Here is a 25,000-nt window from a genome sequence, read left to right as displayed (position 1 = left end):
CAGTCCTACCGATTAAAATCTAGATTAGATGCGAAATTTATCACAGTAGGATCATAAGGCTGGCCCAGGAATGGAGAACCCTCAGCATTCCATGCTTCTCGCAACACTGACTCCATTCTCTGTTGAAAAAAAAATTATATATCATCTAAGGCACCTGCGGTTTAAAGAGAAAGAGAAAAAAAAAAACAAAAAAAACCCACATACTTTATTATACAATTTTAAACTAAAACAGACAAAGGGGCAAAATGTAGTTACAGAATATAACACTCAAGTTCACACTTAACTGCATCTTCAACAGGGATTAATGTTAAAAAGTAAAATTCCAGTTGTATAAATTCCTTTTCTTTCTTTTTTCTTTCCAGGAAGTGTTTGCATATGTTTGTTTTCATTAATTCCTACAATGTCTGCAGTTGAAGTTCTTTGTCTCTGAAAGCCAATTACTCACTGTCTGATCTGATGTAGGTTTACCAAGTTCCTGTTGCCTCTTGTTCCAAACCAGCTCTTGTATCCTCTGCTGGTCTTCCTCAGGTAGTGTAGCAAAGTCCCTCTCTGCATTAATTGTTTTTAGGTCTATCGAGTCCTCACTGGTCAGTAGTCTGTCCCACCACCGCTCCTCTGTTTTCTCCATGTGGATCTACAAGAGACAGAGACAGACTGGTAACAATGCGGGCTCAATCAGTTTCAAATATGGGAAACCTAAGTACATACAGACTTTTTAGCAAAATTTCTTAATATAAAGTTCTCCTTTGTTTGTGCATAACTATCTTGTTTTCTGGTTCCCAGACAAGAAATATTTCCACTACATGGCAATGTCACAATATTACTTAACTCCTAAAGTCCAAGGATGCTCTGTTGGGTATCTGGATTTTAGACATTCAGTCTGAGCTAACTCATTTGAGCATACCCTCTCATAAATTGATGAGTTGTTTTTTACTGTAAGAGGTAGGGAGCGAGAAAGTAATTCTGGTATTGTTTAGAAAGTTCTTACAAGCTAAATCCCCTAAATCCTGAGCCAATCATCCATTTGTACCTCTTTTGACAAATGACTGAAAACTGCAAATATAAGATAAACATTTTTGTACGTACATATTCAGTATAAAATAAGAATTCTTGTAATGCATGTCATGTACATGCAGCCATCTTGAAAATGTCTCAATAACCAGTGATTTCCCGTCGCTGGCAATTCACCTAACATTTGGTCACATTTCTCGTATTTTCTTCAAAATACAACATGCACTTTAGGATTTTCACTTTGAGTACTTGTTTGATTGTTTTTACACATAGATGGCTACACTTGTACTAAGTCACCAATGAGCCAGTTAGGAGTACTGCCCGTTTCGCCCGTTTCGCCCGTTCACCCTTTACTTTGATTTACGAAATATTTTACGTTATCTTATTTTGCTGTTACTAAAATTAAAAAACATTATAAGAATTATAATCTTTATAATAAAAATAACACCATCGATATTCAAAGCACTAGTACAAAATACGTTTTTCCCGCCAATTCAAATCAGATACGGTCACAAGGTCTACTAATTGACTCCTTTGTGGCTAAGCACTAGCAGCGCCATCTATGGACAGACATTTCACAAAAAATATAGAAAATAGGCACAGAATTTTCCCCATTTTTTGTTCATTTTCCCCGGCGTCATTGGGTTAACTGAGGGATAACATCTTTTCGTTCAAGTAAGCAAATATAGTTATTATTCTTAAAAAGAATAAAAGGAAAAGAAAGAAAGGAAAAAATAAAAGGAAAAAAAAATAAATAAATAAAAAAGGAAAACAGATAGGTGTATAAATGCCAATCCCCAGCAAAGAAAATCTGCTGTTACATTTATTAAGCTATCCTTGTAATGATTTCACCCCTTCCTGACGGGTCATGCCGTGAGGCGTCAAAACAAACTGCTCGATCTGTGGCATGCAGCTGTACGCCGCGGCAGCGCGCCAAAGCGATACGAGCTGGTGATTCGGCTTGATGTACTGAACTCCCATGCTCAAAGTTGGCGCAGTGCCATTGATCTGCAGAGCGTAGAGTTTTTTTTTTAGTTTTCTTCACCCGTCATCAAGGGGTTAATGACATGGAAGTGTTGTCTTGGAATAACAGGATAGGAATGTTTTCAAGGTTGGATGATTTGCTCTCAGATTTATTCATAATTGATCAACTATGAGCACATTTGACATAATGATGGGACTGTAGTGCAGTTAGAAATAAAGAAAATTTTATTAATCATGCTTTCCATCTACAGGAGAATTTGATGCCAATAGAGTCTATCAACATTACTGAAACACTGGTAAAATTGAAGCGAAAACAATTAGAAACAATAATAGAAAAATTTGGATTCTATTCAGTGAACATATCCGCCAGCATTTAAATTTCTCCAAGAATAAGCAAACATATCTGTCTTTTCATTTCATTAAACACTAAATTCTGTCTGAAGTACTGCAAATAATTGCATAATTTTCTTATGTACTATATAAAATAAAACAAGTATCTAGTGTCTAAATGTCTCGATGAACATACTTCCAAACTTGGTACATCCCCACATGTGGCAATGTTTGAGGTGCTCGCTGTTATATTTTGGATGATAAACCTAGTAAACCATGAAGTCTTCAATTTAGCTGACTGTACTTAAACAACCCTTTACCTTTTGTATCTCCTTGCCCTAATGCCCCTCTAACAAGATAATGTTTTACACAAATCTGCCTCTTTTTTATATGTAAGACCATAGAAAAATTGTATTGTATGTCATATACATAAACAAGCCCTTGTTTGTCCTTGCCCTAGTGCCCCTCCAACAATATAATGTTTTACACAGTTCTCATGGTTTACTGTAAACTGTTCACATATATTTTCTTGTGTGTAAATTTGAGCTCTTCATACATCATATCTCAAAACTGGCCATGGTGAAGGTTAAAAATTTCATGTTTTTTTTGGCTGGGTAGAAAGGCAAAGCTTTGATATTGCTTTTTTTGGGGGTTGAAGAATTTTACTCTAGAAAAATCACCAAATTATGAGGTAAGAACCAAAAGAAAAGAAAAAAAGAGAGAAAAAAAAAAGGTAAGAAAGAAGAAAAAAAATCTGCTGAGTCAGATGCTTATGTTTGCCAAAACTCTGTTCACATACCAATATATGGTCTCCTGGTACCAAAGACCAGACTGAGTCCTCCACTTTGATTGCATGAGGAAACTCTCCTGTAACGAGTGTTTGCCATGCAGTAGATGACCCCTGAACACCCACCTCCAAACGCATGGGCTGAAGTTTCACTTTAACCTGAAAAAATGCCAATGTATTATGAAGGCATAAATGCCCTTATTTAAGAAAAGAGTAAAAAGTTTCTTTCTCAAGGAAAGCTTAACAGTAAGTTTGTGTGATTAATATAGAGGTTAACTGAAGATTACATTAATACTGGCAATCTGTCTTTAATTGATTTTTAGAGAAACTTGTCTAAATACTGCTTGATGGAAGATTCAACATCAAATTGCTGAAAATACGTTTGAAGCCACTGTGAGAGTGGTTCTGCTTCATGCTTTTCCTGATGAGAGCATGGAAGCCTTAATGGCACTCATCAAAAATATAAAAATAAACATTTAACAATGTGTATTAATTCATTAAAAATTAAAAAGACAAAATAAATACTGCATCATATTATCTGAACTGATTGTCAGGTATGAGGAATCTTCCAATGTAATTTCTGTGAATTACTTCATTTCTCACAAGTAGACACATGTGAAGATAAAATCACTACAATATAGCTAGACATTCAAGCCAGCTAAACACCCTATCACACTAGTGCTTTTTTGTCAATTTTTACATCTGCACATGAATTTGCGGCTTTCTACATGTATTGCACGTATGTGGAACTCCTCCCAAATTAAAATGGTAGCCACTGTTTTCTTTTGACTAATTTCTGCTTTGATCTTGTGCTACAGAGAATATATACACTAGAATGTTTTTTTTTTATTGATAAATAAGATAAAATAAGCTTATTATATTTCTTTTATATAATGTGATATGTATGAGAATGCTCGTGTGATTCCCAGAATCTCACTTGGATGGCTCCACGTTGACAGAAAAATGCTAGTGTCTTAGGGCCGTAACACTGCTGTCTCTTATCCATACTTTTCTTCCTAATGTTTACTTTCATTCCTATGATAGTTTTCCCAAAATTGATCCACTAAAAAGACAAACTCTTTTGATAAATATGCATAAATGTGCATAAAAAAGAATAAAAATGGCATATTGCACTGTTCATGAAGAGGTGAAAGAAACAAGAGAAAACTACATGTATAAAACTACATATGACAACTCAATCCAAAATCTTTCACCTGTCTTCCTTTCCGCACGCTATCATGAACACATATCCTGACTTCCAAATCTTCAATGCTCTGTGTCCAAGCATATGATTCCCTAACAGCTCCATTGATGGCATTGAAGCTGCTGTGGGGTTGGGTCTCCTTCACACTTTTCCTGATGAACGCAAGAGGATTAGCAACATCATTTTAACAACATTGATATAATGGCCTATTATCATTTATAATCTCTCTAAACTGATTCAAATTAACCTAATACCACTGAAAACGTGATATAACTTGAGTTTCTGGGATTTTTTTTAATGCTATTAATATGGATACTGTTATTATTATTATAATTGATTCATTTACAGAAGATAATATATATTATCCCATAGTTCTGTTAATGTGAATATTCTTTTACATTAAATTCTGTTCTGAAAATCTTAAGGCCATATGAAGGCTAAGAATAAATTTGCAAAGACCTATTAACACATGACACTTCATATCCAGGACTGCTAAGACTGGAGGGTTGGAGGGAAAACTTTATATTGCCTTTATTAGGCACAACCAACAAAAAATTACTAAATTTCAAGCTAAGTATACTGAACAATGGTGCCAGCATCTACTTGTTCCTCCCACAGCCTAGCTTTAGTCTTAGTGACCCTGCTTATGTCACAATGTCTTTTTAATTAAGAGAATTTAACATCAATATTCATACTAATTTCTTGTTTTATTCACATTCTACACAAATGTCTTACACAATCATTGTTTTCTAGATCATTTAGCAAAATCTTTAGAACATGAGCATCTTAAAAAGGTGTAGCACAGTTATTTGCTAGAAAATTTGTTACGTACATGTAACATATGAAAATAAATTGTTGCATATACTTAATTAATTATTTTCAGTATTTTTACTGCATCAGTCTTTTCTTTTTTTCACAATCTAGCAAATACTAAAAGATAAAAAAGAATAAGTATAACATCATCAATAATACCATTCTCTTCAATATGTAAGAAATTCTTACATATGACTGGCATGTGAAACTTACTGGGCTTTTGTCTTGGGAGAAGTATCTGCATTCCTCTTCTGTTCAGGCTCCTCTGCAGCCACCTCTTCCTCAGCCACAGCTGGCGGTACATCACATTCTGGATTGCTGAAATTAACAGATTTTGTTGCATATCTGGAGTCTCTAAAGTTCTCCACAACTTATGTTTACATACTACTTAACATACTTGTATATGTATTAAACATCTTCCTAAAACATATGGCAGTTAAAAAAAAAAAGTTTTCTTTCTATTAACAGACTGCATGTGTTCCTTTCAAATCCTCCTGAACCTACTTTGAAAATAGCCAGAAATATAAATTCTGAGATATATATGTATTTTCATATCCTTCAGACATGGACTTTCTTCAAAATGCTTAAGAAGCATATTGTTTTACTTCACTGGTTTACAATACTTAATTTCAAAGGGCTAAAGGTATGGTCGCATGATCACATTTTTCAGCAACCAGTTTGTGATATCATCATTCGAAGTCCCCCTGTTGGCAATTTCCCAACTTGCTGGTCACAAGGGGCAAACAGAACCATCGCCTATGTGTTCGATTTGTGCAACAATCATGGCATCTATGATTGACTGTGCAGCCCACCTCGCAGCTTATTCGTCACTGCTCTAGAAATAGAGGCTCAACAATTACTAAAACAAAGTATGTGGGCTTGTACATGGTTGCAGAGAAGACATAGTAGAGGTGTGTATCATAATCTGCTCAACAACTTCATCTAGAGGATAGCTCCTTTGAGGAACTTTGAATGTACACATGTTAACAATGTAAACATCAGGGATACGCTGTGTATAAAATACAATATCTAGTTAAAAATCATATTGATTGAAACATATAATTATTATCATTTGTGCAGTTGAGTATGCTTTTCTTAGGAGATTACTGACTCTCTTGCCATGCCCACTTTGCCAATTTCTGATACAACTGGCTTCTACTTCTGACCAAGTAGTAGATTACACAAACTCTGTAGTTGAGGGAAGTGGAAAAGTTTAAGTTACTGCCAATTTATCATTAAATAAATGCTTCTGTGATTGTCTCTTAATATCCCAGAAGGTCTTCTTGAAATGTATAGATACTCCAAAGCAGTTTGAGATCAATTCTGATAATCTTGAACCAAAACATCCTATCCTCCTCACTGGAGATCCCTTGATAATTCAACTCTCTCAAGCCAGATGAAGAATGCATGTGAATATTTAAAAAAAATATAAAATGTTCTGTTAACCCACTATGATAGGCGTCCCACCAGTGAGACACCCGGGAGATGGATCACTTCTGAGTATATGACGTGTGAGATGCTATTGTTCTCGGCTGTCTGCTGGAGTTAGTAACCACTGAGCGATTGCCATTTCATCAGGCACGTCAACCCCGGTTGCCTTATGATACAGATGTGCACACACCAAACATCATCGACACCAGACCTGATGTCGTTCACTCAATTATAAGCCACGACCTCAGATTTCTGATCATCACTCAGACTTTAGCTTCAGCACCAGCAAGACCTACTTCTCTGCTTGTATTCAAGCTGTACTCTGCTCTCTAATAAATACTTGTTCTGGTCAAGTTCTGTGGGTAACAAACTTTCAAGATCTTCAACCTGAGCAAGAGTTTGGGTTAAAGGCCTACAAGATCTGTGACAGTACTGAAACGTGTTGACATTGGTGATCAGATGGGGAGCTACTACTCAATGAATCACTGGTCCCAGGTGTGGTACAGGAAGGTCTTCTTCCTCTTTGACATGGCCATCATAAACACCTGGGCTGCCCATCATGCCCTGGGCAGAGAGGATTCACCTTCTGTGAATCCTCTCTGCCTTCAGAGTAGGACAAGATCGCTGTTGGCAGATAGAAGAGGTGTTCGAGGCAGGGTTGGTGGACGATATCAAGAGCTTCTCCCCTGTAAATAGGCCTCTGCACCTACTGTGTTTTGAGGCTTGGCATACAGCCCAGTAAGGCAATGCACAGGGGAAAAAAAAAAAAAAAAAAAAAAAAAAAAAAAATCTTGGCAAACATGTTACCAAGAGTAACACACATGGCATTATTAGAAAGTCAGGACTATATACTAAACTTCCAACCATTGCAACAAGTCTCGAGATTGAATTTTAGCTTTACGAACACACAAAATATCATGTTCGTTTCTCAAAAGCATAATCTTCAATATAATCCCATGGCTATAAAAGGGGTGTAGAATCGGAGCTTATGCTCTGATTCAGTTGACTGTGGTGTGTGACTCTTGTCCTTATATGTAAGGACTGTAACCTATTTATAAATAAGATATCTAGCTAATCATTACAAAAAATAAAGATTTTGTGATAGTTAAAAAAAAAAAATCCTACTTTTCAATTCCTTACTCCATTATTTTTCTTTATTTTAAGAATGTAAATAATGCTGAATTCTGAGTCCAGACCTTTCTGATCAGATACATAAGACTGCCACAAACTTAAAAAAAAAAAAAATAATAATAATCTATGGACCCTGGAGGTATGAACAAATTTTCATGAAAAAAAATTGGCTGAGGGTTGGGTAACAGGAATCTCACGTCATAGAAAAAATAATTTGATTAAGGGGCTGGTGACGAATATCTTTCTATGGGAAATTGTTGGAAAGGGGCAGGTAACGTGCATCTTCTCATAAATGCACAAAATACTTGAGGTGAAATTTACTCAGTTGTCCCTCAAAAAGGGGCTTGTTCATGTGTTCCTAAGTGCATCATTTATAAGCCATGCCTAGAAGGCTCTCTCCAGGGAGACCTTTGTCCACGTGCAGGAACCTACTCTTGCCCATAGTTACCAGTAGTACAAGATGTCTTGCAGAAAATTGAAACTAAAATAAAACACAAATAAAACAAGGTTATTGTTACTTTCATTACACAGTGTAAACTACCTGGAAAGATAATATAGAGTCTGCTCAGTCAAAATAATTTATCACCATCTTGATACAGTATAACGAATGACAATATAGACCACAGAAAATAGCAAAACATAAATAATGTCTACATATAAAGTGCTAATAGTACTGCCAAAAAGCAGGAATCTTAATATGGTGTAAGATTGTTTGTGTGGGCCAGGCCTAAAGGCTCAATCTCAAAGTGATTTAAGCACAGGGCACTGAGCATTAGTACATATCAAGCTAATATGGGAGTTGGTTGTTGTTGTTGTTGTTGGGGGGGGGGGGGGGGGTCTAAGCCTTGGTGCTTTATACATGTGTTCTGAGGTGCTAGTGTAAGTTGGTGGAAGGTGTCTGCTTCATCTGTGTGTATTGTGTGTTGTGGGAGTCACGAATGATACATAGAAAGTATGAGTCTTTGTAAGAATCTGTACTAGTGTGGTAGGTCACATATTTCTGATTATGGGCGTTACATGTGCTGGTTGTGTTTACGTGGTGTAAGCAATCTTGTTTACTTATGTTGTTACTCTGTGTGCCTGTCTGCATATTGTGAGGTTGATGTGGTGTTAACCTTCTCTAACTTACTAATAATTGTTTGTGTATGTGGATACCACACTATGTTTAACAGTTAAGTAAGGTTTCGTGGTGATGAGGGCGCCGCTACATCTCCCTATGTCAGAAAGTCTGTCTTTACCTACTACGGTGTCCTGGATGTATGAGCCAATAGTGTGGAGGAGTTGGGTCATTTTGGATATAGTGCTGCAGAAGTAAATGTTGAAAAGCTGAGGTATCTGGGCATCATGATGGGTCGTGTTGGGGTATGGCTGAGGGGTAGGAGGTACGGGAGAGGAACAGGGTGTGCAGGGGGAAGAGGGTGTGTGGGGGAGGAGGGTGTGTGGGGGGAGGAGGGTGTGTGGGGGGAGGAGGGTGTGTGGGGGAGGAGGGCGTGTGGGGGAGGAGGGCGTGTGGGGGGAGGAGGGCGTGTGGGGGGAGGAGGGCGTGTGGGGGGAGGAGGGCGTGTGGGGGAGGAGGGCGTGTGGGGGGAGGAGGGCGTGTGGGGGGAGGAGGGCGTGTGGGGGGAGGAGGGCGTGTGGGGGGAGGAGGGCGTGTGGGGGGAGGAGGGCGTGTGGGGGGAGGAGGGCGTGTGGGGGGAGGAGGGCGTGTGGGGGGAGGAGGGCGTGTGGGGGGAGGAGGGCGTGTGGGGGGAGGAGGGCGTGTGGGGGGAGGAGGGCGTGTGGGGGGAGGAGGGCGTGTGGGGGGAGGAGGGCGTGTGGGGGGAGGAGGGCGTGTGGGGGGAGGAGGGCGTGTGGGGGGAGGAGGGCGTGTGGGGGGAGGAGGGCGTGTGGGGGGAGGAGGGCGTGTGGGGGGAGGAGGGCGTGTGGGGGGAGGAGGGCGTGTGGGGGGAGGAGGGCGTGTGGGGGGAGGAGGGCGTGTGGGGGGAGGAGGGCGTGTGGGGGGAGGAGGGCGTGTGGGGGGAGGAGGGCGTGTGGGGGGAGGAGGGCGTGTGGGGGGAGGAGGGCGTGTGGGGGGAGGAGGGCGTGTGGGGGGAGGAGGGCGTGTGGGGGGAGGAGGGCGTGTGGGGGGAGGAGGGCGTGTGGGGGGAGGAGGGCGTGTGGGGGGAGGAGGGCGTGTGGGGGGAGGAGGGCGTGTGGGGGGAGGAGGGCGTGTGGGGGGAGGAGGGCGTGTGGGGGGAGGAGGGCGTGTGGGGGGAGGAGGGCGTGTGGGGGGAGGAGGGCGTGTGGGGGGAGGAGGGCGTGTGGGGGGAGGAGGGCGTGTGGGGGGAGGAGGGCGTGTGGGGGGAGGAGGGCGTGTGGGGGGAGGAGGGCGTGTGGGGGGAGGAGGGCGTGTGGGGGGAGGAGGGCGTGTGGGGGGAGGAGGGCGTGTGGGGGGAGGAGGGCGTGTGGGGGGAGGAGGGCGTGTGGGGGGAGGAGGGCGTGTGGGGGGAGGAGGGCGTGTGGGGGGAGGAGGGCGTGTGGGGGGAGGAGGGCGTGTGGGGGGAGGAGGGCGTGTGGGGGGAGGAGGGCGTGTGGGGGGAGGAGGGCGTGTGGGGGGAGGAGGGCGTGTGGGGGGAGGAGGGCGTGTGGGGGGAGGAGGGCGTGTGGGGGGAGGAGGGCGTGTGGGGGGAGGAGGGCGTGTGGGGGGAGGAGGGCGTGTGGGGGGAGGAGGGCGTGTGGGGGGAGGAGGGCGTGTGGGGGGAGGAGGGTGTGTGGGGGGAGGAGGGCGTGTGGGGGGAGGAGGGGGTGGGGGGGGAGGAGGGGTGTGGGGGGAGGAGGGCGTGTGGGGGGAGGAGGGCGTGTGGGGGGAGGAGGGCGTGTGGGGGGAGGAGGGCGTGTGGGGGAGGAGGCGTGTGGGGGGAGGAGGGTGTGTGGGGGAGGAGGGTGTGTGGGAGGAGGAGGGTGTGTGGGAGGAGGAGGGTGTGTGGGAGGAGGAGGGTGTGTGGGAGGGGGAGGTGAGGAGAAGGAGGGTGTGCAGGAGGAGAAGGCTGTACAGGAGGAGGAGGGTGAACGGGAGGAGGGAGTGTGGGAGGAAGGGGTGTATGTGGGAAAGGAAGGAGAATGAGCAGAAGAGGGCAATGGAGGGAGAAGGGAGAAGGGAAGAATAATTCAAGAGGAAGAGGGTGGTAGGGGTGTGGGGATAAGAGAAGGAGGAAATGGGGAAGGGGGGGGCAAGAGCATTGGGAGAGGGCACTGAGCGTGAGGGTGAAGTAGGAGGGTTTGGGTGTTGAAGGTGTCGAGTGTATAGGCTTGGGGTACGTAGTGTTACAAGGGATAGGAGGAGGTGGTGTGGGGGGGAGGGTCCTGGGAAGGGGCTGTTGTTCATAAAGTTTGTTCATGTGTCCATCAAGTATATCGAAGGAATTAAAAGTTGAATGGGGGAAACAGAGAAGAAAAATGTGGGAGTGTTAGTAGAGCTACACCTGAAATCCACACAATACTATTGTTAACCACTTGGTGACGGGTGAAGAAAACTAAAAAAAAATCTCGACGCTCTGGCGATCAATGGCAACGGGAGTTTGGTACATCAAGCCGAATCACCGCCTCGGAGCACTTCAACGGTTTGTTATGACGTCTAGAGACATGACCCGTTGTGAAGGGATTAACTAGTCCACTATACAGCTGTGTAAATGATCCGATGCAGCTGGAAGAGTCCCCACTCAAATAATCCTAATGCCTGGATTTTAGTCTACACAAGATCCAAGGCACCTAGATCCAATAGGTTAACCAAAAACTGATATACGTACATGCCATGCCCACTCTGAGTTTGCTTTCTCAAATGTTTTTACAAATAGATGGCTCCACTTGTACTAAGTCACCAACGTACCAATTATGAGTCCTACCTGTCTCATCTGTTTACTATTTTCTTGACTTTCAAAAATATTCTATGGTATTTTATATTGCTGTCACTAATGTCAACATTATAGTAATTATAAATGTCTATATTATGTCTATAATAAAAATAATACCATCAATATTGACAGAACTAGTTAAAAAAAAAAATGCACACACACAAACAAACACACACACACACACACACACACACACACACACACACACACACACACACACACACACACACACACACACACACACACACACACACACACACACACACATATTCAAGGAAAAGTGAAATAAGGTAAGGTCACAAAGTCTACTACTTGACTCCTTTGTGACTAAGCACATGCAGAGCCATCTATGTGCAGAGACATTTCACAAAAAATTCTAAAATGAGAAAAGTTTTTTCCTGGCACCATTAGGTTTATATTCCAGTACCCACTTTCATAATGAACCATATGAGCAAAGAATCCTTTAACCCATTGGATCTGTTTGCTGCACAACAATCACATGGCCCAAAATAAGAGCATTAGGCTTACATGAGTGGCCGCTCTGACAGATGCAAGGCTTATAGGCCAGTTGTGCACAAACACTCATGTGCAGTGACAAGACTCTATGCCTCCCCTATGCCATGTTATTTTCTCATTTTATGAAAAATGTTTTTTGATTTTTTACCATTTTCCAATGTCCATATCTGTCTTTATAATTCAGCACAAGGATAATAACAATAGTCAATTTTTTTTTTTTTTTTTTTTTTTTTAAATATTCAACTTGTGCTGCCAGTCACAGCAGCCAGGAATAGGATACTGAGCATGGAAATGGTGTAATACCTAGAGCAGGCACTCTTCCAGTCATGGCTCACGGAAACTATATTCCACACTTGTTTATTGATGGAAATAATGCAAAAGCCCCTTTCTAAATGCCAAATGAGTTTAATCCCTCTCCAAGAGGTTTGTGCACTTGTGGCGAGTCTTTCCCATCATCCTGACATTCAGCCAAAACACTCACAATGGCAAATTTGCATCACACCGCAGCCCACAGCCAATTTTTCTTGCGACAGCATCTTTATATCACCTGCCTCTCAAGACAAAACTTTTCATGACATGATGGTCACATTATCAGGACTGAAGAGGTTAAGGGAAGTGTCTAGATTGAGGGGTTTGAGATATCAAAATTAAATCAGGAACTCTTATCAAATACACCCATGTAGAGTGATGGCATACATGTCCTTGTATATACAAAAATTAAGTACTAAATACAATGCAATTGCTTCACAGCAAATCTTTTCTTAGTAAGATGTCAAGTAAATACTTACTTTTCATATTTCAAATTTCTTTTACAATGATTCAAGATTCCTATGGAATAAGTCTACACTTCTAAAAACTTAAATTATAAATAAGGCTCACCACTGCAATGACTGAAGTGATTTCTGAGTCTTCTCTTGCATGTACTTCTGCCGCCACTTGCAGTAAGACTGACTAATAAGATGTTCTCCAGAAATCTGTGAGCTGTTGTACAATTCCTCCCTGTAAGATTGAAACATGTCAATATACAGTATTACATTACTTCCCTTTTCCTTCCCTGAAATCATATACATAGTAGAATATGAAAGGCATTAAGAGTCTCAAGTGATAAATAAAAATTCTTAAAAGATCTGTATTGCTGATACAAAATTTTTAGCATTAAAAGATTATTTATAATGTGCACTGCCTGCTCATTGCACTTTTTTTACACTCTTTATACACCTGAAGTTAATGATGGGTCACATAAAAGCAGAAGGAATGAGGGTTTTCATAGATACATCAGTGTATTTTTTTTCTCCTCTATATAACAGTGGCCTAAAAATTGTTTTATGTTATTGCCGTCATTATTTGAATAAATGCCACTCACTAATATCAACATTCTTTGTTGTTTACTCTGTCCTATTAGGGATTTTTCATGTATTCATAATGTGCTTATTCATTAATTCTGCTGGCTATGAATGTTATACAGTTTAGTAGACTTTAATTGAGTCCACTGATGACTAAATTGATGGGGTTTATAAATGCGTACCTACTCTAGAAATTTACCAGTTTTATCAAAATTTCAAGTTAGGTAATTGGCACTTTCATCCAATGAGAGACAATACTTACGGACACTGCCTTGATAGGAAACCAAAAACGGCGTTAAGGAAGGCTGGGACGGAGCCTCCTTCCTTCGCCAGGACATCTGCCAAGACGTGATCGTGACAGTCCTCTCGTTTGGGAATCTCGCTCATGTTGAGTTATGTTGGGCTTCTTATTGGACGATTCCCCTCCTATTCTTCTTCTTTCCTTTCTATACTTGGACTCTCTTCCTTTCCTATGAATGTCAGACCCCGCCTCATCGGAACTTCTGGAAGCTAGAATAACAAGCCCTTTTGTTTATATCAGTAGTGTGGGAGTAACGAGCCTAAGTTATTTTTAAATTATTGGGGGCTTAAAGTATTTATGAATTAAAACTGTTCGAAATTTTATTATTATTAACGAGAAACAGAGACAGAGAGAGAGAGAGAGAGAGAGAGAGAGAGAGAGAGAGAGAGAGAGAGAGAGAGAGAGAGAGAGAGAGAGAGAGAGAGAGAGAGAGAGAGAGAGAGAGAGAGAGAGAGAGAGAGAGGGGGTGGGGGGAGGGGGGAGAGGGGGGAGTAGATGGGTGATTACTATATGGAGTTCATACCAAAACTTAGTAACGATGGTATTTTTAATTAGAAAATACGTCTTCCTTGAATTCTTACATTCTACCACGAAAATGCATTTCTATTACAATGTACCGCACTGCAATTGAGCAATGTAAAAGGTAATCAGTACATTAGTAATAAAAAAAACGCCATATAACATATAACAAATAATATAGAATAGGCTTTGAAAGTCGGAGTGTTGGTTTCTGATAACATTACGGATTCATGCTCCACGCTAATAGACGTGCATGGACTTCTGCAGTTACCACTGTGCAGGGGGGACGTTTCCCCATTTCCGACTTTTGCTTGTGCATCTTGTAACACTAACATATGTAAAGTAAACGACGCATTCTTGGTGTTTTCAAGATTTCTGAACAATAAATATTTCTAAGGAAAAATGTGATGGAAAAAAAGAAACGTCGTACATCTCACAAATGGTCACAAATTGAATCTGGAAGACCTTATATGTGACATCAGTTCAATCAGTCATTGTGACTAATGCCAAGGGGGCCCATTGTCGCATCCCCACTTCGTTTCCATCCATGAGAGTCCCTCTTTGTGAGTCGTCTGACAGGCCCATGGCCTATCTTTGGCTCATCATGATAGATCTGACCGATATGCCCAATCTACGACTTCCTAAGTCGTCCCTCGGTCTTCCTACATTCTTTATATGACCCCTAAAATCTTGGATCTTGGTCCAAGAAAGCTCTAGGTCTAGGGGTGTCGCCTCATTCCTGAATCCATCGGGAGCATTGACTCGGAAGTGCAAGGTTGCGGTCTGTTGTGGACTTGCCAGAAATCAATGCAGATTTCTCCAATATATTCTTTATGAGAAAGGGATGACCATACCTCACACCGCGTCTAGGGAAACGGCACTGGACTGCCAGATGGCATCCAGGTTAGCATACTGTCAACGAACCATGGATTCATTACCAGCCTTTAGCATTTAAGCTGCGATGCCGCAGAGACTTGCTTTACTATCATTGATTTTGGATATGGTCTCCCTGACTTCTGCTGAAAGCACTCGGCCCAACTTTTTTCAAACCAAAGTGATCTGTTTTGACCTGATCATTCTACTCGGCAAACTGTAGACGTCTGTGAAGGGTCTGCAGAGTTTTCTCAAGGGCTGGTAGGCAGTTCTTGACATGTCGTTCCTTTACCCTCTCAAAAGTGTCTGGGTTCTATGCGTTAGGGATCGATGCAAATGCACGGTCTGTCTAGTTGTAGCGAGTTGTGAAACGATAAAAAACTGCCTCCAAAACCTCCAGTCACACTTTTTCCCTCAGTCTGTCGAAGTGAAATACCCTGAGTAGTTAGTGGAGAGATGGGTTATCTGAAGTGGACCCGAGGGTAACCACGATCAGTCTATGGTCGGTACCACAAAACTCGACACACAGGTAAAACCTTCAATTCTGGGAGATCCTCCGGTAATTTTTAGATTAACAAAGGTGTGGTCGATCTCTTTGGTAACTTTATTGGTATCACTGTACCATGTCCAGTGACGCAGGTTAGAGCCCTGGTATCAGAAGTCAATCTTCAATCTCGAGGACCCAGCAAAGCCACGGGGAAAGAAGCTCTTCTCACTACTGGTATCAGTTCCTGAGACACTGGGACACAGACATCTTGTAGTCAGCTCGATCAAAACCAGATATGTATGTAAATGCATGCTCAGTCTCAGTACCATTATACGCTCATCGACTGCAATTTCCTCTATTGCTGAAAGCTAACAAAAGGCTACTGCCCCTTGATCGTGACCACCTGCTGCAGCCTGACCAGTAACAGATGTAAGCACCTTCAGAAATCATGCGATCGCCAGACCTTCTCACCTTTGTGAGGGAAGCCATATTAACTCTCTCCCACTTTAGTTCCCTTCAGTGCAAGGCTTTCCATTTATTTGTAACACTGCCAGTAGGTTTTCTCGGGGAGGCGGATTGGCAAGGCCTGCCTCCCTAAAGTCTTCCATTAATCTCAGAATCTCTGTACCTCTAGGGCCTCCTGCTCCAAGGTCTATATAAGTACTTATATAGCACCTTGTCCTGCTCCTCCAAGATCCTCCGCAGTTTAGCCTGGAACTGTAAAGTACCCAGTTCCCGTGGATGGCCACGAGGGGCACTGTCTTGACGATGGAGAGGCTATGTACTGGCATGGGAGGCTTACACACAGCTGCTCCCAGCTGCCACATTTATCATTACCCACACTAGCACTTGTATTAATATCACCATTATGGCAAATCCTTTAATATACCCCTAAAGTTACGTGCAAATATCTTCGCTAGGAAAGATCTAATCGAAGTTGGTGGTCTGGTAAGGACAGGAGGTTTTTCAGTTTGTTTTTTTGTTTGTTTTTTTCAAAGGACCTTCTTAAGTCCTGTGGAGCAACCAAGGCACTTATGTTGATTGGTATTGTAAGCATAGCACAGTAGTAAGTAGGCGATTCTTCCCTCCTCGCTTATGTCACTGAATAGGAATATCGAAAGAATTTGGTTATATGTCTAATCAAACATGAGTATTAGGAACGGTATCAGGCTAAGGGTGTCTTGGAATGACATACAAAGCCCCTAAATAAGTTGCCCCTTGTAGCAAATCTGAGACGCTAATTTAGGGGAACTAAAACCTGTTTTTGACGATCGGTGGCACTGTTAGGGAGGGGAAGGTTCTCCCGTCGTAATTTCCATTTGTATTCTCAAAACTACATAATTTTCTGCACATATTATTTTGACTTAGACTATATACCAAAGCACTTTCTGTGGCCTTTAAGATGTCCCTGAGCTCCACTTGCTCAGTGGCAATTCCTGCTGTACTCATTTGTGTTCACCAGGTGCCCACCCATTGTCGATACTAGCCACGGCTGCAAACAAGAAATGTATTATCTGTGATAAAGATGAAAGGAGTCACAGGATTATAGAAACTCAGTTGGAAGATGGTAGGAAATTGAAGTGAGGAAATAAGAAAAGGCATTATATACATAATCGCAATTATTAAAGGTTATAAATGACTCGCACTTGAAATGTGAATTCCAACATACAGACTAAAATAAAGCTCGTCCTAATGTACTGATCTGAGGGCATATTTAAATCCAGATTCAGAGGGATAGTAAGTCTGCAACGATATATATATCACGAAAATGTTTTTTGCATTACAAAAAGTGAGATATTCGTTATTCGTATACTAATCTCTTTACTACCCTTTATATAACTTGACTAATTCATTTTATACTTATTATCCTTTCCCTTCACATGTAAACACCAACTACACGTGAATCCCTTCGGTTCGTCACAGGAGGACCGTCTCTGGGACGTAATATCGTAGTAAAATGGACTCTTCACTAACAGAAGAAACCGAAACACCTATCACACCTACAATAAAGAAGAGGAAATGTTTAATTGGTGATGTACATCTGAAGCAAAATGCAAAAGCAGAACCTTTATTAGGTAAGTTGTACCAAAAACCGACTAACACCTACGCTGGAAATTTACTGCTGCAGAAATCTCTTAAAAACTGTTATGCTATGCAGATTGATTAAACATTAATGCTCTTGAATTTGGTAGCTTATAGTACAATTAATTCCTCCAAATTAGTTTTATTCAATCCACCTACAGTGAGGATACTGACAGGAGTGAAGGGACATGATTAGGTTAAAATAAGAAAAGAATGGCACTTAAGGCAGAATCTGAACTTGCCATCAGATAGAACGTAACATTCTAAGACACTTCTATAGCATCTCCTTTGCAAACTAATGATAAAGGTAGTAGAGAGGATGTAAAACTCAAAAAATCTAGGCATTCCACAACACATACCTTTCCAGTGCCGAGAAAAAATAATGTGAAATCGAGGAGGTGACAAAACAGTTGCATGGAATTGTAGCAAAGGACGTAACTGAGGGAACTCAAATGAGCCAATGGGAATTGTACTTGGTCATTACATTACAATAGCCACTAGCGACCAGTCTGTTAGAGCCATTAAGATTCATAATATATATTCACATGAATATAGAAGCTGGGCCCAAGGAAAGCCATTTTAAATTATAAATTGTTCCATTGTGGCTAGGCTGTGCATTAGGTGCTGTTTTATCTTTAACATGCAAATTATCATGGCAATAATGAAAAGTGGTGGATAGTGGTTGCAATTCCCATTACAGTGATGACAAGGATATGGACAATTCGCAGGCTTGGACCATTCTCATATGCGTGATATGTGCATGCCAGCACCCTGTATATTTGAGATTGAGGTAAGAAATTATTGGTGCCAGATCCAGATATTTGCCCAGGCTCTATCCTGCTGGAATATACGAGTTGAAGGTTTTGCAGACCAGGAATTCTAAAAATTTGCATAATCATAGTACTGGATCAGCCACTATATTGTTTAATATTTGCTATGAATGAGCTTCACAATATCTAAATTACTGAAAGTTTTACTTTGATCACTCTCTAACACTGCAGTTTCCCTGATACTTACTTATCATGCCCTCCCCAGATATCTTGGCTGATGCCATAGCTGTGCTTCATTTGAGAAAGAACTGAGCCATTAAGGAATTACTACATTTTTAAATAGGATGTGGCTATGTTTACAGTATCGTAATGTCTGTTGACTGTTTTTGAGGGATTTTCAGCTGCCTGTGCGCAGTGTGGAATTCTTGAACCCTGCTTTAATCACAGTACCAGATCAGTCACTATATTGTCTAATGCAGGGGGCTTCTGCCCCCAACCCCTGTTCAGGAAAACAAAGAACCCTCCATGTATTCACGGCTGGAGAGAAAATTAGACAGACTTGGCATTGGGCACTCCCTCATGTTAGTCCTGTGCTCTACCTTGCCGTGGGTAGAGCACTGCGTATGCGTAACTAGAACTCCCATAAGACTAGTCAGTAGACATCTCATTACATTAATATACACATCATAAGACACCTGATAGCTTGTAACTATATTTGATACATAATTTATACACAAAAGTTGAAGGCTTCTTTTCACTTTAAGTGTCTGTATATGATACTGACACTAAACAAACGATGTCACTACTAATGGAAAATAACAAGCTCTCTCTGATGAGCTGCTGGTGCAGTGTATGTCATTATGCAATACCATCAGTTCATCACAATAATTTCATGATTTCATGCCTACCAGAGGTTTAAATTTTATAAATTTTATCACTATATTAATGTAAATTTTAAAAAATGTGTTATATTGAACTTTAGAATTTAATTGAGATTATTTTCTTTCAGTGTCTTTCTCTAATGGACGAGTGTTGGACAATGCTAATTTAAATGGAACGTTGTACCAGAACATTTCTTCAAGCAAGCGTCGCATAAGGCATAGAGTTTTTGTTGTTGATACTCCAAAGATGAGATATGCTGGAAAAAATTTTGGTTTAACAGCTGGCATGACCTCAAGGGAATCAGTCTTCATTGGAGTCCGGGACAAAAACACTGGTATGTGTGCAGTTTATGTATATTGTCTTAGAATTAAGGTATAATGTAAACTTTTGTTCAGATGAAAAGAGTATTTAAGCTTTTGTGGTATCTATGCTTTTGCAGTATTTTCAATTAATATTCATTGTTATAAGAAAGAGAAAAATACAACATTTTTCTTATAAAAGAAATTGAAGGGTCATTTCATTCCACCTGATTAGAATTAAACCTTTTAAGGTTCAGCAATGTTAGGAACTCATCACAGGCAGAGCTGTGTTGAGAGAGAAGCAAGATATCATGATTTTACCTGTACATATTTTAAACAGGAAAAATGGAGCTTGTGGAAACAAGTTCGTTCTTACTTCATCCAGTTCTTGAAGACATCAAGTCAACAAACCATCACCTGAAAGACTCCGTTCACTCTCTGACATTTGATGAAAAGCAAGAGCAGGTCGTAACTTCCTTTGGAACTAAGAAAGCTAAGCAGTATGTCAATAGACGCAAACAATATCAGGTAATTTCTAGACAGTCGTTGATGTTCAAGTGACTTTAATGAATTTTGAGTTTATGGTTGTTACCAGCATTACCATCAGTATTGAGAGAATGTAATTATAAGTTATTTTACAGGTAGTAAAGTTATGAATGACTTTAATTTTAATTGAGTTTGAGTTCCAAGTAAAATAATTACTGATTAATTGAATTACTTGAGTATATCTTTTCATATTTGCACTCATACCTATCCCACTGTTAACTAGAAGGCTCAATATGAGTCTAGTTGTTGTTGTTACTACTGTTCAGAAAGCAAAATGTATTTATGTATACCAAAGTACTTCCTCAAGAACTCAAGATGAAATTTTCCTTTCAGGTAAACACAGAGGATATGGCACTTGCAATAGACCAAGCTGCTTCTGCTGTTGATTTGAAATCTGAAGACTTGGAACAGGGTGTGGAGGAGAAGAATCCCTTACTTTCTATTTTACCAGAATGTGATAGAGATGTGAGTATTAATGGCATTTTGTTAAAGGACAAAATGCTCTACAGTGTTGATAATGTGGCAGACAAATATACAAAATAGATTTTTTGAAAGGTAAAGAGTAGGCTCATATTTTGCCTTATCTTTCAAAAACCTATTTTGTGTTTAGTTTATTTGTCTGCTGTGTCTTGTCATAGTGTTCTTCAACTTTTCCAGTTATCATTGTTATTGAAATGAAGGAAAAAATTGATTGAAAAGTTAGCTGACTAAAATTTTCCTCCCTTCTGTAATTTACCCTCAGGCTTTGAACATTGAGGATGTATACAAGCTTGAAGTAATTGCTCCAGACTACTTCCTTTGTAACTTCGAGAAAACTGCAAGACATCTTTTGGCAGGGAATGATCCAGATGAAAAGTAAGACCTTTTTTTATATGTTACGTAAAATTTTAGCAATAACAATTTCTTAAGGCTTGCTGTTGATTCAGCACACACACACTATATGGTGTGTTGAACAAAATCCTAACAGCTTCCAGACCAAGGAAACAACACTGTATGACTTGTCCCAAGTCCCATCTGTCCAGTCTGCTTGAGAGACTTTCAGTACTGGTGCTTCCCTTTGAATGCCATTGAAATAGGAAACAATTTAAATAAGTTGATTATTGTAAAGATAATTAAGAGTGAAAAATGCATATATACCATGTCATATTTTCCAATATTATGTTAGGTTGTGATGTATCTTATAATGATTATCATGTTATATGATATAAGATTCAGAACTAAATGTAGTGTAAATTGATTATTCTATTCTAAGTTATAATGTTGGTAGCAATCACATTAGCTGCTGCATCCAAGAAATATACTCCAGCAATGACACTATCATTCAGCTTTCCAACGATCACCTCCTATTTTCCCATGCTCATCAGACCTTTCCTCTTTGCGGGATGGTGCTTGCTGTCAATTGATAGTTTGTGCTGCTCCTTTTGCAATAATGCAGCCCATATAGTCAATTCAGGGTGTGAAGGGAGATTTTGACTAGGCCTCAGTTCCATCCCTCGAGAGAGTTCTTAGTACACAGCAAGTTTTGCTTTTATTTCTCCTACACTTTCCATTGGATATGAGGGAACTTCAGGGATATATTTATTTGCTGGCCTATATATGTTTTGCAAATTTCAAATAAATTTGGGGATACCATCACACCTTGTACAATAAATGTGGCAATTATGCACCTGAGCAGGCTGGTATGATATAGTAGTCTTTTAGGGGCGATGGCAGAGGTGGAAAGTCTTGAGGCAAGTCCTCATATGATAAGTCATCCAGATCAGGAGGCAGTGGAAGCTCTTGTGTATTGCTCTGGTGTATTGCTCTTACGGTGTAGTCATCAGTTGGACACATGATCCTGTCAACTGTACCCCATGATCTGGTGTAGGGACTTGTTACAAAAGGTATCAAGATGAGACTCCAAAGCACTAGATAACATCCAGGCTTCACTTCTATAGAGCAAAAGTGTCAGTATCAAGTCACTGAAGACAAGTAGCTTGGTCCTTTTGCATAGGTACGGACATGCTCTTGTTGATCAAGTTCGTGGCTCCTGTTGCCAGACCAATCCGTCTATTGACTTCTTGGTTTGACAGTCCAGAGACATGGACTTCCCTACCAAGGTACGTAAAGCTGTGACTTCAATGTCCTTAAGTAAGCATGTATTGACTGAACAGGTTCCCCTAACAGACCCCCAAAGTACTGAATTTTGGTCTTGGTCCAGGAGACCGACCTCTAGGCCCAAGGGGTTCACCTCATTGCTAAATGCATCACCAGTGATTCCAGAGACACAGAATAACAATTTTGTATGCAAAGTCAAGGTTGTGACCTTGATGGATGGACGCCACCTTTGACATTACTTAACCCAATGGCGACGGGTCACGGCTATCGCCGTCATAACAATATGCCCGATTTGAGGCGTGCGGCGCCGCGCCAAAACGCCCCAAGGCAATGATTCGGCTTGATGTACCGAATTCACGCGCTCAGAGCATAGAGTTTTTTTTAATTTTCTATACCCGACGCCATTGGGTTAACTGGGTCTTTATACTGGGGTGGTTGTCCCATGATCCATCCCCAGGGGAGTAATTGATTAGGTAATTGTTGTTACCAAATATACGCAAATCTGGACATCGGCCACTTCTGTGTGTGTGAGCGCACACAGATTTCCATATATTGGAAATAAGTCAATCCTAGATTATGGTAGTGGGCGAATCTGTTGGAGATGTGATGGTGGGTTGAGAACCACCAACAATGATTACCTAACCAACTACTTCCTTGGAGGAAATATCATAGGTCAACCACTCGGGTATAAATACCCAGTAAACTACATGATGTCAACATGGTGGCAAGTAGTTCGTCAAACACCGCATCGGTGATGGTACAAATGTGCATATATATATATATATATATATATATATATATATATATATAGGAAAGGTGCCGACACAACATGGGAGATGCGCAGATACCGGTTATAAGCCCAACTGATTGGCGAAGGAAACGGGCGCCAGGGGCCATCTCTGATGGTGGGAGGGACCATTGCAGTCCCACTGAACAGCTACCGCCCGCCTCAAGCTGGGCAGCCCCCAGCCACTTAGGTGCTGTTCCGCCATGGCTCATCTGCTCCACTGGGTGCATGGAGATTAGAGTTCCGACTTGAAAAGTGGGCCAGAAAAAAACACACCAGGCAACAACAAATACAAAAGAAAATCTGCGAAGACCCCATGTCTTCGCTTTGCTACTTGGAATGTCAGGACCATGTGTCCCGGCCTCTCCCCCGACATCCAACAGGTTGATGATGCCAGGAAAACAGCTGTCATCGACAGAGAGCTCTCTCAGCTAGGTGTAGACATTGCATGCTTGCAGGAGACGAGGCTTGCAGACAGTGGTACCCTCAGAGAAGAGAGCTACACCTTCTTCTGGAAAGGTAAACCCCCTGAAGAACCCCGCCAGCATGGTGTCGGCTTTGCCATAAGGAACACACTGATGACCTCCATCGAGCCCCCTTCAGCAGGCACAGAGAGAATTCTGACCCTCCGCCTGTCCACATCTTCCGGCTCAGCCACCATCATCAGTGTGTACACGCCCACGCTGTACTCTACCCCTGAGGATAAGGACCAGTTCTATAGTGCCCTGGATGATATATCCCGAACCCCCAGCACTGACACGCTTTACCTCCTTGGCGACTTCAACGCCAGAGTGGGAGCTGACCACGAGGCTTGGCTCTCCTGTCTCGGTGCCTACGGACGCAGGAAGATAAATGACTATAGCCAGCGTCTGCTAGAGCTGTGCTGCTACCACGGCCTTTGCGTCACCAACACCTTCTTCCCGTGCAAAGAAATCCATCAGGTATCCTGGAGACATCCTCGTTCACGCCACTGGCACCAGCTCGACTTGGTATTGACCAGACGCAAGGACCTTGCCAGGTCCTCCTCACCCGTACCTACCACAGTGCTGATTGCGACACTGACCATTCCCTCGTCGCCAGTAAGGTGCGCATTGCCCCGAGGAAGATGCACCACAGCAAGAAGAGCGGACGGCCACACGTCAACACCTGCAATGCCAGAAACCCCCTTAAGATGCAGGGCTTCCTGAACCTTCTCAACGGGACCCTAGCAAGGGAGATGTCTGAAGACGACACCACAGACCTCATCTGGTACCACCTGCGGGACTCGATCTACAGTGCAGCCATCTCCGCTTACGGAAAGAAGGAACACAAAAATGCTGACTGGTTTGAGGCTCACTGGGACAGGTTGGAGCCTGTGGTTGAGGCTAAGAGGACGACCCTTCTGGCCTACAAGAACGCTCCGAACCCCACCACGCTTACTGCACTCAGGGTTGCCAGGAAAACATCCCAGCAGACAGCTCGTCACTGCGCAAACACCTACTAGTTGAATCTCTGCAGTAGAATACAGCTTGCTGCAGACGTAGGAGATGCAAGAGGGATGTACGAGGGCACAAAGAAGGCGACAGGTCCAGCGCCCAGTAAGTCCGCCCCCCTCAAGACCAAGACAGGCGACGTGATCACCGACCAAGGCAAGCAGCTAGAACGAAGGGTTGAGCACTACCTGGAGCTGTACGCCACGCAGAATGTTGTCAATGATGCTGCCCTTGCTGACACCCCAGACCTGCCTGTGATGGAGGAACTTGATGCGCTGCCCACAAAGGAGGAGCTCAGCAAAGCCATCAGCAATCTCTCAAGTGGAAAGGCCCCAGGGATTGACAGCATTCCAGCAGAGGTCCTAAAGAGTGGGAAACCTGCACTACTCGAGCCCCTGCACACCCTTCTCTGCAAATGTTGGGAGAAACGATACATCCCTCAGGA

The 25,000-nt window shown here is 42.0% G+C and overlaps 2 protein-coding genes across 4 annotated transcripts in view; one reads left to right on the top strand and one right to left on the bottom strand.

The window, feature by feature from the left end:
- LOC125030606 (nudC domain-containing protein 3-like) overlaps window positions 1-17,012 on the bottom strand; it is a 17,173-nt gene extending 161 nt beyond the window's left edge. Inside the window, exons 1-8 of one of the 2 annotated variants that reach the window (XM_047620762.1) lie at window positions 16,998-17,012; window positions 13,703-13,950; window positions 12,977-13,096; window positions 5,343-5,447; window positions 4,327-4,468; window positions 3,125-3,271; window positions 446-634; window positions 1-119 (exon numbers count right to left, since the gene is read on the bottom strand). The exon at window positions 1-119 is cut by the window's left edge and continues 161 nt beyond it. In XM_047620762.1, the coding sequence (XP_047476718.1) occupies window positions 6-119; window positions 446-634; window positions 3,125-3,271; window positions 4,327-4,468; window positions 5,343-5,447; window positions 12,977-13,096; window positions 13,703-13,827 (942 nt within the window). In that variant the 5' untranslated portion in view covers window positions 13,828-13,950; window positions 16,998-17,012 and the 3' untranslated portion in view covers window positions 1-5. Of the gene's footprint in view, window positions 120-445; window positions 635-3,124; window positions 3,272-4,326; window positions 4,469-5,342; window positions 5,448-12,976; window positions 13,097-13,702; window positions 14,008-16,997 lie in introns of those variants that run through there. The other variant, XM_047620754.1, reaches the window with a different exon arrangement.
- Window positions 17,013-17,392: 380 nt separating this feature from the next.
- LOC125030594 (DNA-directed RNA polymerase I subunit RPA49-like) overlaps window positions 17,393-25,000 on the top strand; it is an 18,943-nt gene continuing 11,335 nt past the window's right edge. The window contains exons 1-6 of one of the 2 annotated variants that reach the window (XM_047620742.1): window positions 17,393-17,409; window positions 17,544-17,695; window positions 19,482-19,688; window positions 19,994-20,181; window positions 20,533-20,664; window positions 20,942-21,054. In XM_047620742.1, the coding sequence (XP_047476698.1) occupies window positions 17,578-17,695; window positions 19,482-19,688; window positions 19,994-20,181; window positions 20,533-20,664; window positions 20,942-21,054 (758 nt within the window). In that variant the 5' untranslated portion in view covers window positions 17,393-17,409; window positions 17,544-17,577. Of the gene's footprint in view, window positions 17,410-17,481; window positions 17,696-19,481; window positions 19,689-19,993; window positions 20,182-20,532; window positions 20,665-20,941; window positions 21,055-25,000 lie in introns of those variants that run through there. The other variant, XM_047620733.1, reaches the window with a different exon arrangement.

The sequence above is a fragment of the Penaeus chinensis genome, chromosome 2, assembly GCF_019202785.1.
Source record: "Penaeus chinensis breed Huanghai No. 1 chromosome 2, ASM1920278v2, whole genome shotgun sequence".
In the NCBI taxonomy this organism is placed as follows: Eukaryota; Metazoa; Arthropoda; class Malacostraca; order Decapoda; family Penaeidae; genus Penaeus; species Penaeus chinensis.
Note: the sequence above shows the minus strand (reverse complement) of the source record. Positions and strands in the feature narration are given on the sequence as shown.